The sequence below is a fragment of the Erpetoichthys calabaricus genome, chromosome 1 (genome assembly GCF_900747795.2).
Source record: "Erpetoichthys calabaricus chromosome 1, fErpCal1.3, whole genome shotgun sequence".
Lineage (NCBI taxonomy): Eukaryota > Metazoa > Chordata > Cladistia > Polypteriformes > Polypteridae > Erpetoichthys > Erpetoichthys calabaricus.
Window position 1 is genome coordinate 29,234,834 of NC_041394.2, and position 22,051 is coordinate 29,256,884.

The 22,051-nt window shown below is 38.8% G+C and overlaps 1 protein-coding gene across 1 annotated transcript in view; it reads left to right on the plus strand.

Annotated features, from left to right (window-relative positions):
• The first annotated feature begins 10,403 nt into the window (after window positions 1-10,403).
• The window catches only part of LOC114648052 (cytochrome P450 2B4-like), a 34,838-nt gene continuing 23,190 nt past the window's right edge, over window positions 10,404-22,051 (plus strand). Inside the window, exons 1-4 of the mRNA XM_028796851.2 lie at window positions 10,404-10,498; window positions 10,742-10,931; window positions 11,022-11,184; window positions 19,073-19,222. Coding sequence (XP_028652684.1) covers window positions 10,758-10,931; window positions 11,022-11,184; window positions 19,073-19,222 — 487 coding nt within the window. The 5' untranslated portion in view covers window positions 10,404-10,498; window positions 10,742-10,757. The remainder of the gene's footprint in view (window positions 10,499-10,741; window positions 10,932-11,021; window positions 11,185-19,072; window positions 19,223-22,051) is intronic.

The following is a 22,051-nucleotide window of genomic DNA, read 5'->3' on the forward strand; positions in this document are numbered from 1 at the left end:
ACACTACAGCAATTTTAACTCTGTTACAAAGTGATCCAAACTCTCGTTTATACCTCGTGTCTTCTCATTAAACTTGTATCTCGCGAATATGGCATTGCAAATGGCAGCGGGAGCGTTTGTATAAAGGTAATTTAAACTTACGGTTTACACCGTGCCCGGCAGTTAAAAGTTTCTCGCTACAGCAATTTTAACTCTGTTACAAACTGATCCAAACTCTCGTTTATACCTCGTGTCTTCTCATTAAACTTGTATCTCGCGAATATGGCATTGCAAACGGCAGCGGGAGCGTTTCTATAAAGTTAATTTAAGGTTACGGTTTACACCGTGCTTTTTTATACCTCGTGTCTTATGAAGATGCTTGTATGCGTCACTCACTCGCTTCTTATTGTTTCGCTGCCTTGTCAATTGTGTAATGAATGTTTTCTTCAGCGCTCTTTGGGGCTCCTCCTTCTTTTCTACGTACTGAGTTCACAGTCAGTTCACGTGATTACGTGGGAGGCGTGATGACGCGACACGCAACTCCGTCTCCTACGGCCATCTTGCTGCCTTCCATTACAGTATATGGACAAAAAAGAGGTTCCAGTTACAGTATGACCATTACGCGTAGAATTTCAAAATGAAACCTGCCTAACTTTTGTAAGTAAGCTGTAAGGAATGAGCCTGCCAAATTTCAGCCTTCTACCTACACGGGAAGTTGGAGAATTAGTGAGTGAGTGAGTGAGTGAGTGAGTGAGTGAGTGAGTGAGTGAGTGAGTGAGTGAGTGAGTGAGTGAGTGAGTGAGTCGGTCGGTCGGTCAGTCAGTCAGTCAGTCAGTCAGTCAGTCAGTCAATCAGTGAGGGCTTTGCCTTTTATTAGTATAGATTAGCAAATTTCAATATTTAAAATTAAACCTATATAACATTGATGTTTGCACAAAATTGAAGGGGTCGGAATACTTTCTGAATCCACTGTATACTGTTATTCTCCTTTCACAAATATTATTTTATGGAGTGCACGGATTTCTTTCTGGATATCCTAGCATCCAAAGTTTTAGCATGTTGACTTGGCTTTTGTGAAAAGAGACACAACTGTGAAGTTTGGTGTTTTAAATCAAGCAATTTTTATCTGAGAAGATCTGTAAATATGACCCTGGAATTCAATGGAAGAAATTAGTGAAAAAATGTAATTTCTGGAAGTACACCCACTTGAGTACTGACCACTTTAAGAGAACTCTGAATCCACTTGTTTATTCTTTATTTTTTGAACTGCTTTTTGTTTTGTTATTATTTGCCACACCATCAAGTGCCTGTTTATTCTGGACATTGTAAATATTTAAAAGCATGACCCGGTTGGTGTCTTAACATTTCCTGTCTGACCAGTGCTTTCCCTCAGTCGACAATAACCATTAGAAAAGAATAATCCAGCATGAATTTCATGGAAGACTACCAAGAAGAAAGCATTTTGTTCGGATTCAGCGGGTTGGAAAATGGATGGATAGATGAAAAATATGACAGCCAATTTTAGGTTTTCAGTGTTGCACATGAAAACAAACCACAAGACTTCTGAGAAAACCTTTCCTGGATAGACATCAAACTGAAGTCACTCAGTCATTGTACATAATTCAATATACTGTTCTGAAAATCAAATATACCACATCACCACAAGAGCCTGACACTGTCAAACATGAGAGAGTAATGATTTAGAGTTTTAACACAAAATCTGGATGACTCACAACTTCTGAGTTCAACACAAATTCCTCTTTATATACAAGTAAAGCCAATTGAAAATCCATCAGCTCAACAGGCCAGGTATCTTGCACCTTCCTGCACATCCCATCCACCATTTTGGCTTCCAGACACATTTATCACCGAGGAAAGGGCTGCTCAAGGCATTGCACCCATCACAGTTACCTCACTGGATACCTGGGCGGCTGTGGCATTGATGAGGGTGTGGACAGTCTTATCCCTATTTTTAAAGGCAACATCATCAGCCTGAGTTTCCAGTTGCTTTAGTCGAAGGATCAGGATTTTCAAAAAATCCCTCACTTGTTTGTGCAGGCTCTGGACTGGAGATGCACAAAGAATCGGCTAGGCTCAACTCCTCTTCAAGATTAGCTCTGGCCAAACATCTACTAGCAGTGGGCTTAGTTCAAACTTCTCATCCTGCACTTAGCTTTCAAGAGATATGACTTCTGAAATTAGGAGGTGTTTTTAAAAGAGATACAGAAGGGTCTATGTTAATTTCCTGGCTCCTAGGAGGCACACTGATTCTTACTGTGAAACAACAGTGATTTTTATTTAAAGAACACCATGAAGCTGACTCAGCTCACACACACTCAGACCCACAGACAAGTAACACAGATGTTAAATTAAATAATTGAAAAAGACCTTTCAGCCAACACAAACTAAAACTTGGAGGAAGCTAGATTATGAACCAAGGACAGTGAACCAAAAATCTAAAGTCAATTCTTGAACAGAATGGCTAAAAAAGAAGAGAATTAAGGGTGTAGTATATGACCCAAGAAAACTCCAGGCCTCAAACACATAAAGGTTTGCAGCTAGACTTAAAAAGATTTGAGTAAAAAATGAATGCTGTCAAACATCAAGGAAACAAAGCAGTGTTGTATGGAAGAAGAGGCCAGCATTACTCACAATAGAAAGGAAGAGATAGGTTAAAAAGCTAAAGGTGGCTCCAGAAGCAATTATATCATGTTGTGAAATTTTTTTATATGGCTTCTTCATAATGCCTTAAAGTTTGCTAAATAAATAATGACAAAGGAAAATGAATTACATACTGTACATTTGTCAATTTAGGAGTAGACTTCCCTTGGTCCTGATATGTAGAGTAAAGCTAAAAGTGGCTGCCCTTTCCCTTTCTTATTCCAGGAAAAATGAAAGTGTGCCTAAGTCTCCCTTAATAAAAGGATAAGCGTCTGTGTATTTGTGTGTCTGTCCGGTTGCCATGCCTCTGTTATTCCAACAGGTGGCGAATCACAAACAGTTATAGTAATGAAAAGCATTATATTTGTCATTCCAAAAGATGGCACATCACCAACATTAACATGGCTTTTATAACAGAAACATAAAGTTGCGTTTTATTACTACAAATGTTTGTGATGGGCCAAATGTTGGAATGACAAATGCAATGCATTTTGTTACTGCATTTGTGACAGGTTTCTAGGTCACACTTATCTAACCTAAACTCACTTAAAATATCTGACTATGCTACCCAGTTTTATTAAGAGTAAGGGTACTCTTGAAATTTAAAGGTAATAGTACACAGGTTTCTTTAAACTGGGCAGTGAGTAAACACGCAATTAAAGTCAGGGCAGCAATTGCAGTTCAACCAGACAATCAAAAATCCAACAAGAAGAATAAAGCACAGAAGATAAGAATCTAAAAAAATATCAGGAGCAAAAACCTTTTAAAAACAGAGCACACAGTCCGCACTCTAAAAGTCCGTTAAAACATAATATTGGAAGATACAACCTCTAATGGTGTGAAGTCCAAGTTGTGCTCTGTGCTACAACAGTTAATCTTCTAACTGTTCCACTGAAACACTCTGTTTGCCGAATGCTTGTTTTCCAGCAGAAGTCTTGCTAACTTGCTGAATCCTTGTCGGTGTCTCTCCCTCATGGAGTGAGCATTCTTTTCATTTCTGGGATCCTCATGTTGCTATGACAACCTAGGCATGCCTTGCTGCTTCCTGTCCGCCAGCTGCTTTAGGTCCTCTTGCGAGTCTTCCTTCTCCTTCTGCACCCACAACCGGTGTCTCTCTGATGAAATTGCCTCTTCTTCCCTGGTGGTAGATTTCCACCATACAGTATGTGTGGCTTGCCTCTTGTCAGCCTTGTACCCTCATCTGCCTGCAAGTCTCTGCACGCCGTATGAGTGATCTTGACAGCATTCTTAGTGGACTGTTTCTCTCCACACCACCCACTGCCCAAAAGTATATAACTGCTTCAGTCTCTGCCTAGATCAACATGATGATCGATGAAACAATGCTACCTACCAATTTTCTTTGCTAGCAATAGTGTAAACACATTTTTATTGGTGAAACAGTAGTATTGTTGTCAACATATATACTGTCATATATCAACATATATCACTGTATGCTGATTTGAAACCAACATCCTCAGAACACACAAGCAGGCAGTTCTGTATCACAATACTGTATTGCTTGTTGATGAGATACCAATCAAAGCAGTATTATTTTCAAAGCAGGTGACTCTTTTGAAAGACAGGTAAATATCTACGTCCTGTAGACATCCAGCAAACAAGAACCTGTAACAGAATTATTCAGGAAATTTACCTTTTCACTTATCACCCCATACTCAACAAAAGGTGCCTATTGCCCCTTCATCTGTTGGCTTTTACATTTATTATTTACAAATCTAATTTGCCTAAGAGAAACAGAAAACCACACACTGTACAAAAAACACTTCCCCTCTGACACATGCATTTCAAAATACAGTCCTATAGATGGTGCACTGCAAACGGTAATACTTAGCTCTACATTGATTAATTAGATTTTAACCTGTCTTAGTTGGGTAGCACACCTAGTAAATAAATAAATAATCTGTCTTTTCTGAAAACTATGAGAATTAAGGTAGCAGAAACTGACTTAACCTATTACACAGTTTATTAAACATAAACGTTTATCCCAGTCATTAGACATGGCAGTGTGCCAACTTTTCCAGTCCATTTGATTCATTTTCCCATGATGGACCAATCAAAACTGAACTGCAATTTAACATAGAAGTCTATGCTGTCACAAAACTGTGAAAAATGAATGTGGCCCAGTCCCATCTAGCTCTTTATAGTTGTCCTGCCTTGTACAATAGCTGTTTGTTATTCAAAAAAATGTTAACAATGCTTTGGAAGCAGAATTACAGGTAGTTAGTGGGTAGACAGCATGCTTTGTATTTGTCAGTCCCATTGAAGCAAAGCCTGAAAGCATTATTAATTGGATGAATATCTGGAAAACTTATGATGTGTATTGCAAATCAGTAATTATTTACTTCTTTTGCTTAATTTACTTCTTTTCATTTTCACTCTGACTTCATAAGTTTGAAATAAAATTGGAGCGCGGCACTGTCTAGTGAGTCTATGAGCCTTTTGTCAAATACAGATTGGCTGCAGTTTAGTTTCTGGTTCAAACACTAAAGAAGAGAACAGTAAAACTGTGTTAATTAAACATCACAGTAAATCCCACTCATTAGACATGATTGTATGCCAACTTTGACATTCCATTTGACCCATGTAGCTGTGTTAAGCTGTGCAAAACAAAATTGGAATAAAAAAAAAAAAGAAACACATCCGTCTTTTTTCAAAACTGTACAAACTAGGGTGAGCCAACACAATTTAACCTTTTCCAGTGCACATTAAATATCACAGTAAATCCCACTCATTAGACACTGGAGTATGCCAACTTTGTGGGTCAATTTCACCCAGGTGCCCACGATGAGTTGGGCAAAACTAACCTGCAATTTAACAAAGGAGGTGATCTTTTCTCAGAATTTTGAAAATTAGGGTGATCCAACATGATGTAACTCTTTTGTATTCACACAGCTCCAAAATGTGGAACTTTTATTTTTTCAAATAATGGATCAATCTTATTACAAAAATTAATATGTATGTGGTAGAATATTTTGTTTAGCTGCTGCTGTTAACATTGAATAAGTAACTGTTTCACCCAAGCTGAATAAATAGTTAACTTCAGCCTTATTATTTCTGCATGCCCTTGAATATTACACCATATGCATATTTTCTTACTTATTTTATTAATGTGCAGCATCTCTGTGCACATTACAAAAATCATCTCAACACTATCACTGGACAGATTCCTAATAATGTAATATTTGAATGACTACACCACTTAGTGAACTTGTATGTATTAATCACCTGTCTACCTCATGCATACACAATTATCCAAATATATGTACAAGGGCATCAACTTCCTAGAACATCTAATTATTTATTATTCATTATTAAATTAAATGACCACCCTGTAATGAAATAAAAAGCACAAATCTTGAGTATCCAGCAACGTCTTCTGACAATCCTGTTATCTTGATATTCTATATGACATCTCTAATTGCTCTTCTAGAAGGTATCAGAATAACTTTGCCACAAGCACATTTCTTCAACATCACAAGGAACAAAAGTGTTTTCTTCTTCACCCTCTGTGGGTGGATTCCTTCATAAAAGGAATATTTAATTGTAGATAGCAATTCAGTGCCTTTCTGATTCCTTCAGTCTGCAGTTAATGAGTACTTGACAATCATCCAGTGAAAGCCATCTTCCAAAGACAACATATATGGATGGCAACTCTGACCCTTCAGAAAGCAACATTTTGTAGAAACCAGAAAAAGATAATAGTCTTCATCAGATAAGGAATTACAGCCAAACCAGCTAAATGATTAATCATTATTATAAAGTGCATGCTCAAAAATAATATTTAATATACAGTAGCCTATATTTTATTTCCCTTTTTAAGAAGGACAGTGCTGCATGTTTGCAATTAAGAACATTTGTCCATCAGTTTATATTGCTTACTGTTGTCAATTTTAAGGATGAGAAACTAAAGCGCAGTAAAATCACAGACATGATTAACTCTCTGCATAGAGATAGTTCTGAACATCATGCAGTATAGCCTCTTTATAGTCTAATATTTTCACACATTATAGTTTGTTTGGCCTTGAAGACTATCCAAATAGCCATATATGATGGGAACAAGCTTTTGGGGACCGGCAAGATTTTTTGCCCATGATGATGACTGGCTTATGAGAATATTTAGACTTTAGAAGGATTAGAAGGACAGACTGCTCAAAACTGGGTTCTACCTATTTGTATGCAGATTTTAACAATGGTTGGCTTTCTGGCAGCAGGCACCTACCAGAACTATCTGGTGGATAGGACAGGAATATTTCAGCCAAGCTTTAGGCGGAGTGGTGGCTCTGAGGCTAAGGATCTGTGTTGGTATCCAGAAGGTTGCCGATTCGAATCCCCGTCACCGCCAAAAGAGATTCTACTCTGCTGGGCCCTTGAGCAAGACCCTTAACCTGTAATTGCTCCAGGGGCGCTGTACAATGGCTGACCCTGCACTCTGACCCCAAGGGGTATGTGAAAACTAACAAATTTCCTAATACAAGAAATTGTATAAGGCGAAATAAAGAACAAAAAAAAAAAAAAGCTTCCGCTTTGTCATGCATGCTGTGCTGGAAGCCATAAATGACCTACAAGGTTGTACATGCCAACACAAAAAGGGAATTTGCAGCAGTGTCATAATCATGGCAATTTACAGATTTCATATTGCAATAAGGGAACCTAGTGAGAAGGACACTGTTTTTGTTAACAGTGCCATTAACAAACAAGTCATCTCTGATGCTGAGATGAAACTGATAAACACTGTGGCTTGATGGCCTGCTTCAACCCATGATTAATTGATTTTGAGGCAAAGTAACATTAAATCAGAAGGTTCTTGCTGAAGAGGATGGCTGGCTTTTAGGTGATGTAACTGGCTGACCCCTCAGTGTTTTATACGGGCTGTACAATTTATTGTAACAGCAGTCACATCATTACATGAGAAAGGTGATATTGGCTACCCACTCAGATGCTGGCACCTTATACCTTTCTCTGACACCAGAGTGCAGAGAAGAAGCACTACAATATCGTGCAGAGAGCACCATAGGACTACTCAAATGCAATTTGTGGCGAATTGATGCATCAGGTGTGGATTGCATACGTACAGTGCATCCGGAAAGTATTCACAGCGCATCACTTTTTCCACATTTTGTTATGTTACAGCCTTATTCCAAAATGGATTAAATTCATTTTGTTCCTCAGAATTCTACACACAACACCCCATAATGACAATGTGAAAAACGTTTACTTGAGGTTTTTGCAAATTTATTAAAAATAAAAAAACTGAGAAAACACATGTACATAAGTATTCACAGCCTTTGCTCAATACTTTGTCGATGCACCTTTGGCAGCAATTACAGCCTCATGTCTTGTTGAATATGATGCCACAAGCTTGGCACACCTATCCTTGGCCAGTTTCGCCCATTCCTCTTTGCAGCACCTCTCAAGCTCCATCAGGTTGGATGGGAAGCGTCACTGCACAGCCATTTTAAAATCTCTCCAGAGATGTTCAATCGGATTCAAGTCTGGGCTCTGGCTGGGCCACTCAAGGACATTCACAGAGTTGTCCTGAAGCCACTCCTTTGATATCTTGGCTGTGTGCTTAGGGTCGTTGTCCTGCTAAAAGATGAACCGCCGCCCCAGTCTGAGGTCAAGAGCGCTCTGGAGCAAGTTTTCATCAAGGATGTCTCTGTACATTGCTGCAGTCATCTTTCCCTTTATCCTGACTAGTCTCCCAGTCCCTGCCACTGAAAAACATCCCCACAGCATGATGCTGCCACCACCATGCTTCACTGTAGGGATAGTATTGGCCTGGTGATGAGTGGTGCCTGGTTTCCTCCAAACGTGACGCCTGGCATTCACACCAAAGAGATGAATCTTTGTCTCATCAGACCAGAGAAGTTTGTTTCTCATGGTCTGAGAGTCCTTCAGGTGCCTTTTGGCAATCTCCAGGTGGGCTGCCATGTGCCTTTTACTAAGGAGTGACTTCTGTCTGGCCACTCTACCATACAGGCCTGATTGGTGGATTGCTGCAGAGATAGTTGTCCTTCTGGAAGGTTCTCCTTTCTCTACAGAGGACCTCTGGAGCTCTGACAGAGTGACCATCGGGTTCTTGGTCACCTCCCTGACTAAGGCCCTTCTCCCCCGATCGCTCAGTTTAGAGGGCCGGCCAGCTCTAGGAAGAGTCCTGGTGGTTTCGAACTTCTTCCACTTACGGATGATGGAGGCCACTGTGCTCATTGGGACCTTCAAAGCAGCAGAAATTTTTCTGTAACCTTCCCCAGATTTGTGCCTCGAGACAATCCTGTCTCGGAGGTCTACAGACAATTCCTTTGACTTCATGCTTGGTTTGTGCTCTGACATGAACTGTCAACTGTGGGACCTTATATAGACAGGTGTGTGCCTTTCCAAATCATGTCCAGTCAACTGAATTTACCACAGGTGGACTCCAATTAAGCTGCAGAAACATCTCAAGGATGATCAAGGGAAACAGGATGCACCTGAGCTCAATTTTGAGCTTCATGGCAAAGGCTGTTAATACTTATGTACATGTGCTTTCTCAATTTTTTTTTTTAAATAAATTTGCAAAAACCTCAAGTAAACTTTTTTCACGTTGCCATTATGGGGTGTTGTGTGTAGAATTCTGAGGAAAAAAATTAATTTAATCCATTTTGGAATAAGGCTGTAACATAACAAAATGTGTAAAAAGTGATGCGCTGTGAATACTTTCCGGATGCACTGTATGAGGTTCATTAGCATAGGCTATATATGGTTGCTTCACAGTGGCAACTGGGCAGGGTTTGGGACTCTTTCACGTTTGCACATCCATCCATCCATCCATTTTCCAACCCGCTGAATCCAAACACAGGGTCACGGGGGTCTGCTGGAGCCAATCCCAGCCAACACAGGGCACATGGCAGGAACCAATCCAGGGCAGGGTGCCAACCCACCGCAGGACACACACGAACATACCCACACACCAAGCACACACTAGGGCCAATTTAGAATCACCAATCCACCTAACCTGCATGTCTTTGGACTGTGGGAGAAAACCCACGCAGACACGGGGAGAACATGCAAACTCCACGCAGGGAGGACCCGGGAAGCGAACTGCGAGGCAGAAGCACTATGTATGCACATTTATAAGATATGATTTCGTCAAATCTGGAAAATGCAAATCCAGACCCTGTCCTAAAAAGCAGGATTAGTGAGTTATCCATATCTTTGGTTTCATGGATCTCATGATTCTTGGTTTAATTTGAAAGACAGATTTGGCTTAATTCCGTTTTTTTGCAACAAAATCAGTCTGATTTCCGTGAATCCTGATTTACTTGAACGGGATTTGGCACTGATCTTGCTTTATGGAACAGGCCCCTGTTTTCCATGTCAGAAAGTGTGACGGTATAATATTTCAATATTATCATATATTGTATTCTATTTTACCTTTATTTCACAAGGTTTAAGTTCAATTATAACCAAAAACACTGGCTGCATTTTGTGTTGGATGTAACACTAAATGTGATCATTTTAAGAATTAGTGTGAGAAACAAAACTATATGCGCTTAATATACTGTAATATAAAGTAAATGTCCTTGTTTCAGTATCTAGGTTTCTATTTATTTTAAATCTTTTTACAAGAATTCCTTATGCCGGTGGAAATACAGTATTTAACATATGTTAAAAATGAATAAAGCGGTAAACTAATTTAAAAAGTCCAGTTTTTAATAAAAAAAAAAGACCGTCCCCCATTTGGAAAGCTGGCCACGCCCCTGCGTGACAAACACAAAATAATAAACAGCACTCGTCCGGATGCGGATGAGGAAAAGACAGCAGTCTCCGATCGCGTTAAACTCCGGTTACAGTACATAGAAAGGTGAGCAGCATAATAACATCGTCTCACTTATATCAGCTACATTTAAATATAAATAAAATATAAAAATTCCTCGATCTGAGGTGTAGGACTCTTCCTCTACACTGGTCAATACAAAACTTCATTAAAGTTAAGCGTGCTGTTAAAGAACCAGGAGGTGCTTAAGAAGTACACGGAGAGACGGAAATACCCTTTGACAGGGCTGCTACGTGAACCGTTTATAAATCTGCCTTTTTATTCTTACAGTTTTGAGTGAGCGGCTATGGAGCTCTTTGGGACGCTGGTTTTAGCAGCTATCATCTTGGGTCTGCTGTTCCTTGTATTTCGAAAAGACTCCTCTCGCTACAACAGGATGCCACCGGGACCGACCCCACTTCCTTTAATTGGGAACATGCTGCAACTGAACCTCAGGGCACTCCACGAAAGTTTTATGAAGGTGGAATACTTTTCAGCTCAGAGCTGAGTTATTTCTATATATCCACGAAAGAGGCGTTTTCGAAAACTTCTGTTGTTCTCTGTTCCTCAGCTGAAAGAGACGCATGGACCTGTGATGACGGTGCACGTGGGGTCAAGGCAAGTCTTGGTTCTTGTCGGATTCGAAGCGGTCCATGAGGCTCTGGTGCAACAGGCTGACGTGTTTGCTGGGAGAGCGCACTCGCCGGTGGTTGATATGCTTAAACTCGACTTTGGTAAGAATATTGCACTTCTCCTAACTGATGCCCCAAGTCAAAACAAGAAAACATCAAGTCGTGGTAGCTTTTGTGCGGCACTATAGCCTCGAAACTGCCGCTTCCTACATTTTGAATTTCATGTCAACTTTGATATACGTACTCGATAAACGTATTGGTGCAGGGGTGCTTTTCTAGATCAGTAAACAGCTGGCGATCTTTGCATAATACACATCCAATAGAAACGTCCAGTACTGAGGGGCGGCTCGAGTCAAGTCCTGCAGTGATCAACGTCCATTGGTTACTGATAATGCAACTATTAACAGGGTCAAAGGGTTTTCGCTGCAGAGTAGCGACAATCGATTGTTTACGTTGTTGTTGTTGTTATTAAAAAATAATAATATAAACCATATTAGGATGCATTAGATTCATCACACTAGTTAAATTTCACAGCATCTCATTATCAGCAATTAAATCCTGCCAATAAATCTTGGTGCTACAGGGTTAGTTCCCTTAAATATTCGCGTTCAAAACAGGACAAAACTAATATCAAATCTGCAGATCGCTTGACGCGTATATTTGCGATTCATTCGATCCCTTCCGTTTTCCAGTTCTCTGCATTTTAAGCAACAATGTAATTGAATTATCTGATCTGTCTGCTGTTTTGGTTAAATTAATAATACATGGCAAAATATGGTAAGTCTTTCCGTTTCAACAGAGTTTCAACTATCCTGTAGAGGAATCCTTACAAGTCCCGTAAGTCTTTCAGGACTTTTAAATTTTAAAAGTAATGCCATAATTGTGCAGGAATTTTTAAAATATATTTTTAAATACTCATATTATCATTGGAATTAACATGTTTGGTAAGCCTTTTTAAGTTAAAGATAATTTGCAGATTTTGTATTCGTAAGAGTTGCTTATGAATGTTTTAAAATCTTTGCGCCAGACAAAAAAAAAACCAAACAAACAAACAATCTGCCCCACAAGTACTAGAACACCCTTAGCCCCCAATATGATATGCCACTCGAGTAGTCTTAATGCCTAAAACTTTTTGGGGTTCCACACTATTTTTGGCCCACTAGACCTGATGAAATTGAATTTTTAAGCAATATTTTGTGCTGGAAATTACACCCTTGTAATAAAGAGTAAACCAGAAGGAGACCAGGTGCCACATCAACCAACTCCAGGGGTGGCAAGGGTCCAAAGCGACTCCCTTTCGAAACGTTAAAAAAAAAAATAAAAGGGATTGGTAATACAGGTACGTGGAGTGTCATTTTATGCTATTTTGAAATTACTGATCACAGACATAATATTTTTGATATTTGTTTTTTTTTTACTGGTGGTCCTAGCCCTCTAAGAGCAACTTGCAGAAGGTTAAAATGACAATTTTCAAACATAATCATGTGGTGTATTGTTTTAGACTATTCAAGGTCAATGATTATAATTTTTTTTTTATTTGTTTTTGATCTTTTACTAGTGACTCCGTGGATATTGATGGTGAAAAGTGAAAAATTTCTATTACAATCAAGAAAATGTACACTTTAAACATTTAATTTGAAGCACACATTTTTAATATTTCAAATATTTGACACACCTCTTCTTGTTTATTAAGTACTTCTACCTCATGAAGTAAATCATTACATTTCTTATGAACACACCAAATTTGGGTAGCTTTCTCTAATGCAGACTTTTTACAGTTTTCTGACATATGAAATTATAAATGCCAGTTTAATACTATATTGTAGGACATGTGTTTTTATACTGAGTTTACTTCAAGAAACATACATTCATCCATTTTCTGTGCTGACATGTGCCCCAACATTGTCATGAGTACACAGTGTGTGTGGCAAATTCCAAATTAACAACAGGATTGCGCTGATGGAACACGTTGTTAGTTGTTGGCATGTCAGACTCGCTTACACTCTCCTACTGGACCAGTTTCTATCTATTATCCACATCTGCTCCACGGGAAATCAGAGTTTAGCACAGCAACACTTGGAGCTAGGCAGGAATCAAGACTGCACTGCGTACCATTTCTTTGTGAGTTATAATTACTTATAAACTCAAGCTGGGTCAATTTGTAGTCATCAGTTGACCTAGAATGTGCACCTTTTGGAGGTGACAGTAACGGAGTACGCGTACAGAAGAAAGCACTGAAACACAGCAAAAAATATGACTGCTCTACACAGACAATGATAGAAGCAGTAACCACATTGTCCTTCGTAAACACATTAACACCCTATACACCATATACTCCCCTGTATCCCATTGGTGTTTCTAAACTGACTATATACAGTATATGGGTGCTAAAAATACCATTGTGTTTTTCTAGGAAGATTCCTGGTTAAAATCTTGTGTTGAATGTGCAGTTTTAAATATGTAAGTGTATATAGTGGATAGTAAGAATCTACACCAGCCAGACAAAAAAACTTTAAGGCGGTATCTGAAATATGTTGTGTGGGATTGATATGTGGCACGGTGTTTTGTCACAAAGTTCCAAAAATCCAGTAATTATTAGCAAATCTGATGGTATAGATGAGGGAGCGTCACATGATATTTGATGGTCCTTAGTCCAGATTCTTGGTGCCATGCTTGGTCTACACATACATTTTGAAATTTTAACTTTTGTTGGTTGAAGACTAGGGGCAGCATGGTGGCGCAGTGGGTAGCGCTGCTGCCTCGCAGTTAGGAGTTTGCATGTTCTCCCCGTGTCTGCGTGGGTTTCCTCCCACTGTCCAAAGACATGCAGATTAGGTGCATTGGTGATTCTAAATTGTACCTAGTGTGTGTTTGGTGTATGGGTGTGTGCGCACACAGTGGGTTGGCTCCCTGCCCGAGGTTTGTTTCCTGCCTTGCGCCATGTGTTGTTTGGGATTGGCTCCAGCAGAACCCCATGACCCCCTGTAGTTGGGATATAGCGGGTTGGATAATGAATGGATGGATGGTTGAAGATTAAAAACATAGACCAATCATGTCAGATATTTTAACCTAAAAAAAAAGATATTTTAACAAACAGTGAGACAGAGTATAGGAGTCAGGTGGAGAACTTTGTTTCTTGGTGTAGAAAGAATTGTCTGCAACTAAATATCGCCAAAACCAAGGAAGTGGATATTGACTTTCGCCACACCAAAGATTCTCTATGTGCGGTCACTATTTAGGGCAGTGGTTCTCAAACTGTGGGGTGGGCCCCCCTAGTGGGGGCGTGAAGATGTGAAAAAAAGAAAACAAGAATCGAAAATATGAAAAATACATCTATTGAAACCAAAACAAATTAACTTAAACTAAATTCTGATACTAGAAAAATAAATATAGAGTTAGATAAATGTCGATAAAAAGTTAAGTAGGTATAATAAAATATGCATCTATGATATATCATTAATTAACAAAGAACAAATTGGTATTAATGGGCTCCTTTCAAAACAATGTTAGGGGCGCGATTAAAACTGTTATGAAAATTCGGGTCGCAAATACTTAAAGGTTGAGAAACGCTGATTTAGGGAGTTGATGTAGAGGTGGTGCCCTCCTATAGGTACTTGGGGGTATACATTAATGACAGGTTGGACTGGTCTCATAGCACAGAGGAACTAAATGAGGAAGGGCAGAGGAGGCTCTTCTTCCTTAGGAGACTGCATTTGTTTAATGTGAGAATTGTCATCCTTCCTATCTTTTACAACTCTGTGTTAGCCAGTGCCATTTTCTATGCTGTGGTGTGCTGGACTGGTAACAACACCTCAGGCCCACCAAATTAAGAAGCTAATTAAAAAGAAGGCTTGATAATAAGACACACTGGACCCCCAGAGGTCATAATAAAGATGAGAATTAAAACAAAATTGAGTGTCATTATGAACAATCTGCACATCCTCTCTCTGACACACTAACACTGAAGACTTTCATCCAACAAATTATTCAGTAGTAGTGTATCAGACACTATAGGAGCTCCTTTATACCAACAGCAATATGTCTACATAAAGCCTAACTGTGAACAGGACTGCCAAGTCAAGAAGTTCTTTTTAATTTCACAGTTAAGTTGAAAGAATTCTGCTGGATCTTCTTCATCAATGCCTTTGAGAATTATGATGACCTGGATTAGGTCCCCACACAGACTCTTCTGCTCAAGACTAAACAGGTTTAGTTCTTTAAGTCTGGTACAGTAGGACATGCTCTTAAGTCCTATGCACAACTTCAAGTGCTGCTATGTCTATCTTATAGCACTGTGGCCAGAACTGCCTACAATACTCCAGATGCTGTCTCACTTGTGCATCATGTAATCTGAGCATAAAGTCCCTTGATTTGTATTCAACAGTTTTTATGATATAACCTAGCATTTTGTCTGCCTTTTTAATAGCTTCTATGCATTCCTTAGATAATGAAAATGTTGTCTTCATAAACCCCTTAATCCTTTTTTACTTTCTTTAGGACATGTCCCCATCTTGTATTTATAATTGACATTCCTTTTGCCCACATGTAGCACTTTGTACTTTTCTGTGTTAAACTGAATTTTCTAAGTGTTTGTCCAGTTCTGAAGCTTACCCAAGTCTTCTTGAATTGTTTTTGCTGCCTACTCAGTGTCTGATATTCCCAAATTTTAGTATCGTCTGCAAAATCCACAAGTTTACTAATAATACCAAAACCTATGTCATTAACAATAATCAGAAAAAGTAAGATTCCCAAGACAGAAATCAGAGGGACTCTACTGATGTTCTTACTCCACATGAAGCATTTCCCTCTTATGTGTATTCTTTATCTCCTGCCAGTTACCCAACTTGAGATCCAGTTTTGACAGTTACCTCTGATGCCTGCAGCTTCTAGTTTCAGATTTTATTTTCAATGTGGTATCCTATCTCAGGCTTTTTGAAAGTCTAAATAAACTATGGTGTATGCTTTGGTTTTGTTAGCTATAATAGTTGCCTATTAAAAAAAATCTAAAAGATCTTTATCTTATAAACCCATGCTGGCTGTTATTGAGCATAATATTTTAATATAGGCACCTGTTAAATTTTTATTTTTTATTGTTGTTTTCATAATTTTATATGGTGCCAAAAGTAGGACTTATTGCACTGTAATTAGTAGGGTTCATTTTTTCTTCCTTCTTGAAGACTGTAGTTGCATTTGCAACTTTCCAGTCCTCCAGTACTTCTTTCTTAAGTGACTCCTCAAATACACTTAATAAGGGTTTATAGATGCTGTCTTTCATTTCTTTCAATGCAATTGGTAAAATCCCATCAGGATCAGAGCCTGGGATGTGAGGGATCAGTGTTATATACTCAGGTTGTCCCTGTCACTACTGGATCCACTGTAAATAGCAAGGAGTATGCCTTGCTTAATTCACCAGTAAATACACAATCTTAATATTTTCATAATATTCGCGTTATGGTTGGCTATTGAATCCCTCAAAAGTACTGCATGTTGTGTGGTGTGTTCTTTTTTTTTTGTTTTTTTTTGTTTTTAATTTAAATAGAGAGTAAATAGAGTTGGAGTATCAATCAGGTAGTGATATAACACAGACGTGTATCTGCTGTAAGTTATTCACTCGGGTGTGAAGCATATTGGGGAGTGCCATAAAGTGTGAGGAGTATGCACACAATATGCATGCATGAAAGTTCTGCATTCTGCACTTCTACCAAACAACGTACACAAGTTTCAAAATGACAACAGCACTCGTGTAATTAGCAGGAGTTAAGCGTGACTATCATTTCCATTTAAGGTTTAAGGCACAGGGTTTTGCTTAAAAAAAACTATCCCTCGGTTTTTGAGAGTCATCTCTCTAAAAGTGTCCATTAAACAAACTGAAAAAAAAAAAACAACAAACAAGTCAAGACTGAAAAAACTGGAGCCCACTTGAGTCCAAGGCCGAGCAATTCTGCCCAGTATTCCAGTTCACATTTCAGACGTCTCTGGATTTACAATGAATGGAAACAGGCAATGGTATCCCAATCAAGAAAGCCCTACATCCAAAAGGCTTATTATGATTTCAGATCGGTTCTCAGATAATGCAATCCTTTGAAAAGTTCATTAAGGAAGCTGCTATACAAAACCAATTCCTGTCTGGACCTTACTAAATTGGATACAAAACAAATTCAATGATTCATTGTTCTTGCTCTCCTTTCACATACATCAAAATTGTGGGGGTGTTTTGATGGTGTACATAGCACATGGTTATTCCAGAAATAACCTTTGGAATTTTAACCTTGGTAGCAAAGCTTTTAGGCATCAGTTAAAATTTTATGTTCTGCTGTGCATATTAGCTGAGCTGCCACAGCACTTTTAGCATCCTGTAAATTTCTCATTTCTTCCATAGCTGCTCTATTTCAGAGGTCAAACATTACTCTAAGGCATCCACATAAATTGTCCATACTACTTAGATTTTTTTTTTTATTTTGGTACTGCAGCGGTGAAGATTAATTTAAGAGGATTATCATTAGAACAGTCAATAAAGAAAATATTAGTAAAGAAAGTCAAATACTTTAACATTAAAGCCAAAACAAAACACACACACACAGAGTTAAAACACACAAACGTTTTAAATGTCTAATTTCTTTCTTTCTTTGACTGGCGCTTATCAAGAGTCTTTTCTTCAGTATTTAACATTTGGATATCGTATTCAAAGCAACACCAAAAAGGTTGCATCCATAGCAAAATTAATGCGTGATGATGTCCACAACAATTAATTTATACATAACTAGTATACTTAAAAAAACCTTAATACAAAACATTCATCCATTAATTTGACAAACCTGTCTATCTAGTGCAGGGTTGTGGGGCAGGTGGAGCCTATCCCTGAAATCACAGAGCACAAGGCAGGAATAACACTTAGATAGAGTGGCAGCCCATTACAAGGCACTTTATACACACATTAGGGCCAATTTAGCATCACCAATCTGCCTAACCTGCATGTCCTTTGAACGTGGGAGGAAACTGGAGCACCTGAAGGAAACACACAGACATGAGGAGGAGATGTAAACTCCTTTCAGGGAATACCTGGGATGAGGACACCGGTTTCCTAACTGTGAGGCAGGAGCACTACAACTGCATCACCATGCCATCCTTAACAAAAAACGTTGAGTTGATAACCACCATTTTTGTTGTTAGGAAAATTTGCATATATATTCGCAAAACCACTGTGTGTTGCTTTTATGTCTGTGTGAATGTCCACATGAAACAACTCCGCTCCCAGTGCACAGTTTTTGTTGAAATTTGTTAGTTTTTCTTCAAAGGAATTTGTCTGGAAAGTTAAATTTTCATTAAGTTACCTTGAACAGAGCATGTTGTAATGTTGTAGAAATCTGTGAAGATTGAAGAAGTCCAATACAAATTCACTGGCATATTTTTGAAATCTCTTGCCTTAATACAGAATAACATTTTATGCAACTTCAAAGTTTCAAGCTTGGAGTGCTAAGCCTCTCAGCAGCAAATAAAAAAAGAAACATAATTAATGTGAACTGGTTATTTACCAGGCAGCATGGTGCTGCAGTGGGTAGCACTGCTGCCTTGCAGTTAGGAGACCTGGGTTCGCTTCCCGGGTCCTCCCTGGGAGTTTGCATGTTCTCCCTGTGTCTGTATGGGTTTCATCTGGGTGCTCCGGTTTTCTCCCACAGTCCAAAGACATGCAGGTTAGGTGGATTGGCGATTCTAAATTGTCCCTAGTGTGTGCTTGGTGTGTGTGTGTGTGCCCTGCGGTGGGCTGGCTCCCTGCCTGAGGTTTGTTTCCTGCCTTGCACCCTGCATTGGCTGGGATTGGCTCCAGCAGACCCCCGTGACCCTGTAGTTAGGATATAGTGGGTTGGATAATGGATGGATGGTTATTTACCTGCTCATAACACTTATAACATTTATTGTGATGCCAGGAAAAACTATTTTGTTCTTGTTTTGCTCAGATGAATTCTTGGTAGCACTCTCAAATCTCTTGCAGGTTTGGCACAAAGTAATGGAGAACGCTGGAAACAACTCCGCCGCTTCTCTGTGTCAACCCTACGAGATTTTGGAATGGGAAAGAGCAGCATCGAGGGCTGGATTCAAGAGGAAGCTAAAAACCTGACAGAAGAATTCAGAAAAACCAAAGGTGAGGCATGTCGTATGGATTGCCACAGGGAAGGCAGAAATAATTTAAACAGATCTTTAACTTAAAATTACAGAAAATATAATGCATTACTTATCTATTTTTGTTATCTCTGAATGCTGTTTATGGTGCCATCCACAGGATAGATATTTTAAAAGGTTGGAGACTTTCTGTTTTGTAACAGTAATTTGAAAGTTAAAGTGACTGGTTTGCCATGCTTTGCAGAGAAGTCTCAATAAAAGCTTTGGTCAGTGGAAACTACTCCAGTACTACAAGTGCTTATTTATGCAGTAGTTTACGATATATATTATACTCTCACTTACTACAAAAGAATTTCCATAGATATTCATGTAAAAGTCTTATTTGATTATGGAGGAAATGGACAATTCCTGTCTGTCCCCTCCCAATCACCATATTTAGATCATTTTTAAAAATCTCATTATGGAGGAAATGGGCTAGTCTTGTCTATCCTCTCCTCCTGACCACATTTAGATAATTTTCAAAAATTCACCTATTCCTAGTCAAAGTATTGGGAAAACAATATGAATCTTGGGTTGCAAGGTGTTATGATTAGATGCACAAAAATTCACTCTGTTTGCATATCAAAATATAGTGGGAGGAAACTGGAGTCCAGTCTGGCCAGAACATTCAAACTCCATACAAAAGACTTCTTATCTTAGAATGAAGAATATGCACAGTAGTGTATCCTTGATGAAAAAGAACATTTTTCATTTACCATTTATTGTAGCTATTTTTAATTGGACTTCTCCAGCACAGGTTTTGATGTAATTTTATGACTGATTGCCTTTCCTGACACCAACTTTTTCCCCAAAAAATCTATTGGAGAAGTCTAATTAAAAACAACTAGATAATAAATGAAAAATATTCTCATTCAGCATTTGCCATCTACTGTAAATGACATATAAAATGATGGTTATAATTAATGATTAAAAAAACATCTTTTTGCATAAACGTTTGTGAAATTGCCCTTAAAGTTATTGCTTGAGATCCTTCAGCTGCAAAACATGAAACTTGCTATGAGTTTGTTTTTTTTTTAAGCTTTTAATGTTTTATTTGAGGACAGAAATGAAGGAATAATTCTCAGCAAAGGATATTCTGCTGTCAAACCAATGTCTTCTTCTTTGACAGCTGTCACCCCAATCTATCACTGCTCCTTCCATTTTCTAATCTCTTTCTTCCTCCCATTCAGTAAAACAATATGCTTACTTTCATTTCCAGAGGAGCATCTCCCAAGATGTCTCCTATACACTTGTTAACTTTTGAACTAACACCTAAGCTGCACAGCAAAAGTCACCATTTTGGTTGAGTTAGAGCAATTCCCTTTTTGAAAATAACTCAATTGCCAGTATCAAAGTTTATAATGTGTGAGCAAGATGTGTCAAGCATTAATGCATTAGTCAGAAAAAGTCCTCTCACCAAATCTTCATATTGCTTCATCTTACTCAAACCCATTACCATATTCCAGTGTACTGAAAAGTGCTTCTTCCTACACCTCAATCACACACCACACAGCCGTGCACATCCACTGTTTAATACCTCTTACCCATTTGCTTCATACTTTCAGTTGGTTCTTGTCATATCAGTGCTCTAAGGATGGCTCCTTATAGATTTTGATATTAAGTGTATGGCATATATATAATATATAAAATAAAGAAAGAGAGAGAGATATAATACTAGCCATCCCCCGCAGCTTCACCCACGTATTAGTGAGACAGGACAGTAAGGAGGGCCCCGCCCAGCTCTCTACTCCTGACGTCACTCTTCCCCCTCCCCTCAGCCTGCAGCCTCTGTCTCAGATTAGCGTGAATACATCACTCGTGCAAGCGAACTATGATTCTTAGCGCAATGAGAGAAGTCACAAAATCAACCGGAATGTTCAAGCAAATTATAGCAAAAAAAAAAGATCTAAATCCATTAAGTAGTTCTCTCGTTCACTAACTAAGCGGAGTTAAAGTTACGCTCCGAGGCAGACACATGAGTAAGGAGGGCCCCGCTCCCCCTTCCCGCAGCCCGATGAGTCTCTCTCGGATTTGTGCTAATAAATCAATACTGCAAGCGAACTATGATACTTAGCGCGATGACAATGTTGCAAAATCAACGGAATGTTCAAGCAAATTATAGAAAAAACCCGATCTAAATCTGTTAAGTAGTTCTCTCATGAAAAGCGGACAGACATACAGACGGGTATAAAAAACTTTAAGAAATTTCACGCTTGGAACACGAAATTTTTAAAACTGTTTCTTAGCGAGCACCTATGGGCCAAGGGTAACCTGCATTCCAAATTTCAAGTCCCAAGTCCTCACAGTTCAGGTGATTTCGTGATGAGAGAGTTAGTGGTATTTGGCTTTTATATATAATACCAGTAATGGTGCACTGCATGACAACGTGCAGTGAATAGACTCGATTTGAGCATTCATAGTTTTCATACTCTTTCTCTGTATGTTTAGCATTCGCTTGCTCAGAGGTTGATGTGCTTGTTGCTTCCTGAGCAGCTCTTCTTTTCTCCACCCTAGCGGCCCATTTCTTCTCTTCTTTCGTCGGCATCTTTTCGTGTTAAAACTGATTAAGTCAGTGTTTGTGTTGCAATTACTTGGTACGTTTTCTTTAATTTTTCACTTTAGCTGGCACTTAAGTCTTCAATCTGCCTGAAGAATGATTTAAAATATGAAGAGGTAGGGGAAGTGACAGCAAAGGTGGTAGGGATGAGAATGGCACCCATGTGGATGCACTGCATGGCTGCCCTGCTGGCCGCTGCTGAGAGTTGATTCTACAATAAAATAAAAAAAATTAAATCAAAAGAGGAATAACCTT